The sequence below is a fragment of the Elephantulus edwardii genome, unplaced genomic scaffold (genome assembly GCF_000299155.1).
Source record: "Elephantulus edwardii isolate Elephantulus edwardi_28Jun2011 unplaced genomic scaffold, EleEdw1.0 scaffold00044, whole genome shotgun sequence".
NCBI lineage: Eukaryota > Metazoa > Chordata > Mammalia > Macroscelidea > Macroscelididae > Elephantulus > Elephantulus edwardii.
In genome coordinates this window covers 1,961,755-1,969,574 of record NW_006399794.1, presented here as the reverse complement: position 1 = coordinate 1,969,574, position 7,820 = coordinate 1,961,755, and the positions used below count along the sequence as shown (strand labels likewise).

The window sequence follows — 7,820 nt, the reverse complement described above, 5'->3', positions numbered from 1 at the left end:
GGGCGGGGAGAAAAGTGCAACAATGAATGAATGGAAGTCCAAAATCTCTGTAGATGTTCACTGAAATTAATAAAAAAATAATAACAAAATATCTCTGGTGGAGAAGGAGTTGTACTACTGTTCTTTTCAATGATATCTGCTGTCAGTCTTCTAAATGTAATCCATAAATTGTTATAATCCATACTACCAAATGCCTTTGTGTAAGCAATAAAAATACAAGTAATTTTTGGTAAAAAAAAGATTGTATCCAAGATCATCTCGGTGCATCAATTCTACTGTGTAATATAGCACACTGACTCCATGGTAACTTCCTTTTGCTTTTTAATATAATGAATACCTATTACATGTTAAGTGCCTGCACTTGGCTCACAACATTTAATTCTCACAGGAAACTGATGCATGGAACAGTAGGAGACATGCCCAAGGCCACAAAGCAGAGGACCTTACGCCTGGATCTGACTCCAGAGTGTTCTTGCCCTGGGGCAGGATTTGTCTCTAAAATGACTCCTCCTTCCATAGTTTGGGTTTTAAAAATTGTGTGTGTGTGTGTGTGTGTGTGTGTGTGTGTGTGTGTACCGTCAAATTGATCTGACTGGTACAGGAGTAGATTGCCTCTCCTTCTCCAGCAGAGCATCTGGTAGATTCAAACCGCGTACCTCTGGGATCATAGTTTGTTTTTTGAGGTGTTTTTGTTGGGGTTTTGTTTGTTTGTTTCCATTATTTGGCTGGGATTTAGGAGTTCATTTGATTTCACTCATTACTGGAAGAAGCAAGATAGTCACTTAGAAGATTGCCAGCAACACTCATAGCTTTTTGTTTCTTTGTCAGCAAATGGCACCCTAACTGGATCTTGGGACGACGCCACAAGCTCAAAGCCCGGCGAACAAGCTGGAACTTGGAGAGCATTAGGAGTTCCTTCAGCTTGTCTCCAAGCCATGGCGCTGGAACACCAAGGGCCTTGCAAGCAATTGCAGGCAAGAGCGGAAGGCCACCTGCATCTGCGCTAGAAGACAGTTATTGTGGTGGTGGGATGTCTGCAGGCAGGTGTTGAATCAGGTTCGCCTCGGCAGGAGCCAGGTGGGCCGGCTCAGATCCCTGAATCTCTAGCGGGAAGGTAGTACGAGAGACCGGATTTAGGATTCCCTCAGCGCTACCTCGTGGTCATTCAGTAACTGCAGAGGACTCTTCCCAACCCACCACAGAGTCTCCACCGGCTTCTAAGGAGAAGCGCCGGCTGGCAGCCCCAGGCTTCCCCAGCCTTGCGCTTCCAGGCGCCCTGAGGGTGCACCCACCTCCTCCACCGCGCTGCGCAGCTTGTGCTGCGTGTCCTCCATCAGCTCCTCCACCTCGCGGAACATCTCGTTGAGGGTGGCCTCCTCCTGCGGGTAGCTGAGAGCCGGGCCGGACTCTCTAGGAGCCGAGGTCGTGGGGGCCGGTGCAGGAGCCGTGGGGACAGCCACCGCCAGCAGCAGGCACAGCAGGGCGCCCCCGAGCCGCGACATCTCCTCCGTGCTGCCTGTGGATCTCTGTGGATCCCGGAGTGCAGTCAGAGGCACAAGCACCGTCCTCCTCTACCACCCCACCGCCCAGGCACACTGAGTCCTGGCCCGCCCTTAGCCCCACGCAACCAACCAAGGAGGGATGAAACAGAGCCCCTTCCTGGCGCAGCCCCCAGCCCCACTCCCTCCGACAGAAGCGCCCGGCTGACTCCAGTCCTGCGCGCCCACACCTCCTACCCCTGTGCTGGAGCATAAACCGAGCTCTGTTCCCCACCTCAAAGCTGCGCTCTCCCCAGCCCAGTGACAGAGCTCAGCCCCAGTCTGCTAACAGCCCTCAGTGCACCCCAGTTCCGTCCTGGGTTCGAGCCTTACCACGTCTCCACCAACTCAGTCCTCCTCTAGCGCTCCGACCCTTCCTAGCACCCCAGGTCTGTCCCAGCCACGTTGTGGGGTGGTCAAGGCACGTCCCCCTTCTCCCGGAGCCCCTCACCCACCCGGACTGGAGACAGCTGAACCTTCGCTGCCCTCCGCCGCTGCCCCTCACCCACCAGGAGTGGACCGAGCTGTGCTCCGCCGAGTAGACGTCTCGTCGGGAGGCGGCGGCTGGGCGGCGGGAGCCGGCGCGGCGCGGGAGCCGGGAGCGCGGAGCGTAGAGCACAGAGCACAGAGCGCGGCGGGGATGCGGCAGCGCTGGTACCCGAGCCCGGAGCCCGCAGCCCGCGCCCCGCCCGCCAGGCCCCCGCCCCGTAGGCGGGGCTGCGCCCGGGACACCGCCATTGGCTGGCTGGCCGCCGGCGACCTCACGCCCCGAGCCAGCCTCTTCTGCCCAGACGATCAACTCTACAGGAAGCAGCCCCTTCTCTGCGACCCCATCCCTTCCCCCCTCCCTGCTTCATTCCAGGCCACTGGTCATCTCTGGCCTCCATTGTGGCAACAGTCTACTGAGGGGTCTTGCTGAGTGAATCGCACCTTGCCTGCTGCAAACCATCTTCTGCCCAGCATGCTGCCTTGCACGATGGAATCCCAACTCCTCAGCCTGACTGTTATCTGCGATGACTCCGTTCTCTGGCCAAGAAAACCCACTTGTCGCTCACTGGATTGTTAAAGATGTCACAAGCTCTTTGAGAGTGACATAACAGACAAATGAGTACCAGATTTGCAGCCAGATGGTCGGTTTCGAAGCTCCGCTCTGCTCCTAACTTCCTGTCCAATGTAGCCATTACTCTATTTGTTTGTGCCCTGATGGCTTAGTTCAGAGCGTGTTGGGCTCCTAACCAAACAATAGGAGTTTTAATCCACTAGGTACTTTGTTGGGAAAAGACTGGAAGTTTCCTCCCATAAATATTTACAGCTTCATAAACCCGATGGAGAATCCCTGTAAACCATAATTAACCAGAAGTCAATGAGTTAAAAATGATAAGGATGCCTGTCTTCCAATTAACAAGGTCTTATTTTCCTCACTCTCTAACAAACCCCACAATATAGTACAACTCCCCTTTGCGTTCACTTTAAAATTGAGAGTTTACCACAGTCATTATACTAGTGGTCGAACTGCGATTTGAACTCAGGAATCTAGCTCAGAAGTTTCACCTCTCTACTGCAACCCTGACTGGGAGGTCGTTGAGCTGACTTGGGAAAGTGTGAAGTCCCAATCCTCCCAAGGCCTCTAGTGATCACTTGGGAAATGTGTTTGGGTTCACAGAAAGCAGATCCATAGTACAGTGAATCAGGGAGAAAGCATTTTGGAAGGCCTTGTTTGGCCCAGGCATAGTAGGTACCACAGCCCTATGAGAAAGGCGCTGCCACCCCATCGCATGGAGACGTAGAGAAGTTAAGCAGTTAGCTCAAAGTCAGAAAGCAAGAAAGGGTAGATTTTGGACACACCTGTGTATGACTAGCTCTACAAGCTCATGAGCTTAACTTTTCTCTTCATCAGTACTTTGTCGAACTCTCCAATTTAACTCTTTGTCACCAAGATAATAGCTCTAGCTACTTTCCCTTCCGCTTCTGGCTCGCTCATTCTCTTTCATTCTCACACTCTCCCTCTTATTGCCTTCAATAGAGTCATCTGAACTAAGAGCTGACCCTCCATTGGGTTTCGGTTTCTGAGGCTGTAAATCACACAGTAGAGTCTCCGTCCTCCCACCTCAAAGGCACTGGTAGATGGAAGGAATTAATTCAGACTCTGGGGGCTCTACTGGTGGACACCTTTTGGGGTTGGGCCAGGGATTGTAGTGGAGTTTATTTAGTGAAAAATCCTTTCTTTTCTCGCTCTCCAAGTTGCTGGTTCAGGGAACTTCCCTGGATAAGACTTGTCTTCAGTTTTAGGTCATTTGCTATACATTCCAGAGGTCTTGCTTCTCAGCCTGAATATTAAAAATAAAAAGTTGAGTTACTCCAGTTTTGGATTGAGGGGGCATATTTTCCCATGTAGGATCTAAAGTTGTACTCTGAAATGGCAGGGGTGTCTCAGAAGTTCCATTATTAAATAAAGCTATCAAATACACCCCCCCCCATAAAGCCAAAAGGAAAGAAAGGTCAAGAAACTGTGTTGTTGAATGTCACTGAGTGAGCTCTGGTTCATAACGATTCTTTAAGACTGAGTAGCACTTTCTCCAACCAATGTCTTGGGCTGTGCCCTGTATGGAACAGATGCCCAGATCACTTCAATCTCATGAAGTCTCTGCTGAGTTGAACTAAAAACTAAATAGCAGTCAAGTACTTAATTATGATACCACCAAGACTCCAAGAAAATCTACAGAACTCAAATGTGTGTGCCTTCCCTACCTCGGTTCACGCCAATCCTATTACCAGCTTGAGACAATCATTTGTCACAGGAAAAAACTCCTGGGTCACTGTAGAAATGGACTTCAATCAGATCCCAACATAATCTGGGCTCCAAAGAGTAGGTGGGTGGAGGAAAGGGAGCCCTGCAGGGTTAGGGCCTGAGGTGTAGAAAAAGTTCAAGTCTAGATGGCCATTGCGAGGTGAGTGGTCTAAGGGCACACAGAGCGGGCTGTTGCAAATTGTCCACATCAATCATCTTTAGAGAAAGAAACATTCTAAAATATCACCATTCCCATTATGTCCCCTGTCTAAGATGTGTATTCACTGGAAACATTTTTCTTTTTCAGTCTTTAGAGGATTAGTAGCACCTTCTGGAATGAATTATCATTTGGAAACATTAAGTTATTGTATTTTCTCTAAAAGAGTTCCATGAAGCCATAAGCTGGAGTCCCATTTCATGACTGAGGAAGTGAAAGCGTCGACGTGGTAAGTTGCCTGCACAGTTAGCAGCCATACTCCAATTCTGTGTCTCATCCTCAAGAAAGTGGTGACGGTATGCTAGGAAGACACAAAGAAAAATTTCTACTGAAGCAACAAAAATATGAAGACCATCTATTCGTGCCCTTCAGCAGAAAACTACATAAACCAGGAAAAGGAGTTTGGGTGGCACTTTACTTAAGGCATTTGGCTGTTAATTCAAAGGTCAGTAGTTTGAACACCTGCTGCTCCTTGAGAAAAAGATATGAGACTCTGTTTGTGTAAAGATTTACAGCCATGGAAGCATACCTATAGACAGGTCTACTTTGTGCTGGCTACCAGCTGTTCTGCTGGAGAAAGATGGACAATCTCCTCCTATGCGATTTACTGCCTCTGAATGAGAGGGTCAGCTGTGAGTGAGTTCCAATTAGACAGTATACAACTACAACAACTTTGTGCTACACGATCTCTGTGAGTCAGAATCGACAGCAATGGGTTGGGTTTGGTGTTTTTATCCAAGCAATAGAACACAGCAGCTAACCAAGCCAAACCACAGCCGGTGAATGGATTCTAACTCATAGCAGCCCTCCATGGAGTTTCTGAGGCTATAAATCTTTCAAAGTGCTTACTGCCACCTTTCTCCCATTGAACAGCTAGTGGATTGGAACTAACGACCTTAGCAGTCCAGGATGTTAACACACTATGCCACCAGAACTCCTCACAGCAGCTGAAGTAAAGAGTAATATTTATAGGGATCAGCATGCCTAAATCTTCAGACCATATTATGGAGTAGAAAAAACAATTTGCAAAATAAACAGAATACTATCTTTATGCCTATTTCAAATACATAACAGAATGTGTTGTTTAGGAATGCTACAAGCATAGTTTAAAAACACAGAAATGTGCGGAGGTGCCTGGAAGGTAGGAGGCAGAGCTCAGAGGTGAAAGGGGTCTTCAGTTGCATGTCTAATGTTTTACTTCTTTAAGAAAAGAACAAGCTCTGGCACGGAGGAGCTCTGAGACAAAAGTGTCCAAACATTAACATCTGTTTAGTCAAAGCAATTGTGGGTAAATGGGTGTGTCTGTTGTGCTATTTTTGAATTGAATAAAACTAAAGGAAAGAAAAAGAAAAAAAAATGTTTATGAAATCTCAGAGCCAAGCAGACTTTTCTCAGTTGTGCTTTCGACAGAAACACTATCCTCCCCAAAGGCCCCAGAGTGGCGGCTCTCACTGTGAGGCCAGAGGGAGGGTGGGAGGGCCTCCCCAGGCTCAGGTAGGGGTGCGTGTTCTCTTCATAAAAGGTCCCTCTGTCTGCCTGCATGGTTAGGAGCCCTCATGCTGTGGGCGGATAGGTGGGTGATAAGGGTTAGGGAGTTGAGGAAAGGACAAGGTCTCGGGCAGTAATTGGGCTTATCGTCACCCTCTCCTCTTCTAGAAGGAGGTGCCTTGCACTCAAAAACACTTCACATCTCCAGAACAGCACGCAGTTAGTTTGGCTATAAGACTACACCTTGATTTTTAAAACGTAAACGTTCACAATACTTTGGACATATTATTAAGAGAAGTTGGTCGCTGGAGAAGGACATTGTGATTGGTAAAGTGGGGGTTTAGTCATAAAGAGGGAGACCCACAATGAGAGGGATTGACAGAGTGGTTGTAACAAGGGACTGAAAAACGCATTAATTGTGGGGATGTGTAAGACTGGGTGGTGTTTCATCCCATCGTACTCGGGGTCAATATTTGTCAGAATTGGCACAATGACACCAACGACAAATATTCAAAATCAGGAAAGTAGAGGGCAGAATACTACAGGGTTTCTAAAGGCTTTAATCATCATGGAAGCAGACTACCCTAGCTTTCTCCCACTGATGGGTTTGAACCCTCAACCTTTTGATAAAACAGTGTAATACTTACCTGCTGAACACTGTGTGTGTGTGTGTGTGTGTGTGTGTGTGTGTGTGTGTTGTGTACCATCGACTTGGAACCGACCCATAACTGACCCTCCAGCAGGTATTCAGAGACAGTTCAATTACATGGGAGGAGATTGTCCATCCTTCTCCTGTGGAGCAGCTGGTAGATTCGAGCCACTTGCCTTCATGCCTTCGAGATTGCAATGCAGCTTCTTGCCACTAAGCCACCAGTGCTCCCTGTTGTTTCTGTTGTTATGTGCTGTTGAGTTGCTTGTGACTTATAGTGACCCTATGTACAACAGCCCTAAAACCTGCTCTATCCCTGGCCAATCTTATTGTCTCCAACACGCCTATCCCCATTACCCCAGTCACTGAATCAATACATCTCATCAAGGGTCTTCCTCTCCTCCACCCTCCCAAGCACAACATCCCTCTCCAAGGACTGGTTCCTCCTTGCAACATGTCCAAAGTATGTCAGACGAAGCTTCAGAATCCTTGCCTCCAAGGAGCAGCCTGGTTTCACCCTCTCCAGGTCGAACTTGTTTGTTCTCCTAGCAGTCCATGGTATATTCAACACTCTTCTCCGGCACCACAGCTCAAAGGCATCAAATCTCCTTCTATCAACCCTAGTCATTTTCAAGCTCTGACGCATAGCAAGTGATTGAAAGATCATGGCATGTATCAGGTGCACCTTAGTGCTCCCTAGAGCTCCTTAATTAAACATAAGATGTGTTTACCACACTTGTCCTTCTTTTTCTTTCTTCTTAAACAGGCTGTCATTGTTGTTGTGTGTTTTGAGTCAGAATTGACTCAGAGCTGGCCCTCCAGTGGGTTTTCAGAGGCTGTACAGAAGACTGCCCACTTTCCTCCTGTGGAGCAGCTGATAAGTTTGAATCACCTGCCTATGGCTTGGCAGCACAATTCCTTACCATTAGGATGGGCAATCGCCCGTGTGATTTACTGCCTCTAAAAACCCGGTAGATGGTCAGCTCTGAATTAATTCTGAATGGACATAACAATAGTCTACCGGATACTTAGGGTGGAGTGGCAGGAAACCTTGGAGTGTGCATGGTTACTTAACATCTACTTTCTCTGCTAAAATGCAAGCCACACACAATTACATACAGTGCTTTCCCTACAATCATC

At 48.1% G+C, this 7,820-nt stretch overlaps 1 protein-coding gene across 2 annotated transcripts in view; it reads right to left on the bottom strand.

Annotated features, from left to right (window-relative positions):
* Positions 1–1,506, bottom strand: part of DKK3 (dickkopf WNT signaling pathway inhibitor 3) — a 54,040-nt gene extending 52,534 nt beyond the window's left edge. The window contains exon 1 of one of the 2 annotated variants that reach the window (XM_006885408.1): positions 1,293–1,506. In XM_006885408.1, the coding sequence (XP_006885470.1) occupies positions 1,293–1,502 (210 nt within the window). In that variant the 5' untranslated portion in view covers positions 1,503–1,506. The remainder of the gene's footprint in view (positions 1–1,292) is intronic. The other variant, XM_006885409.1, reaches the window with a different exon arrangement.
* Between the last annotated feature and the right edge of the window lie 6,314 nt (positions 1,507–7,820).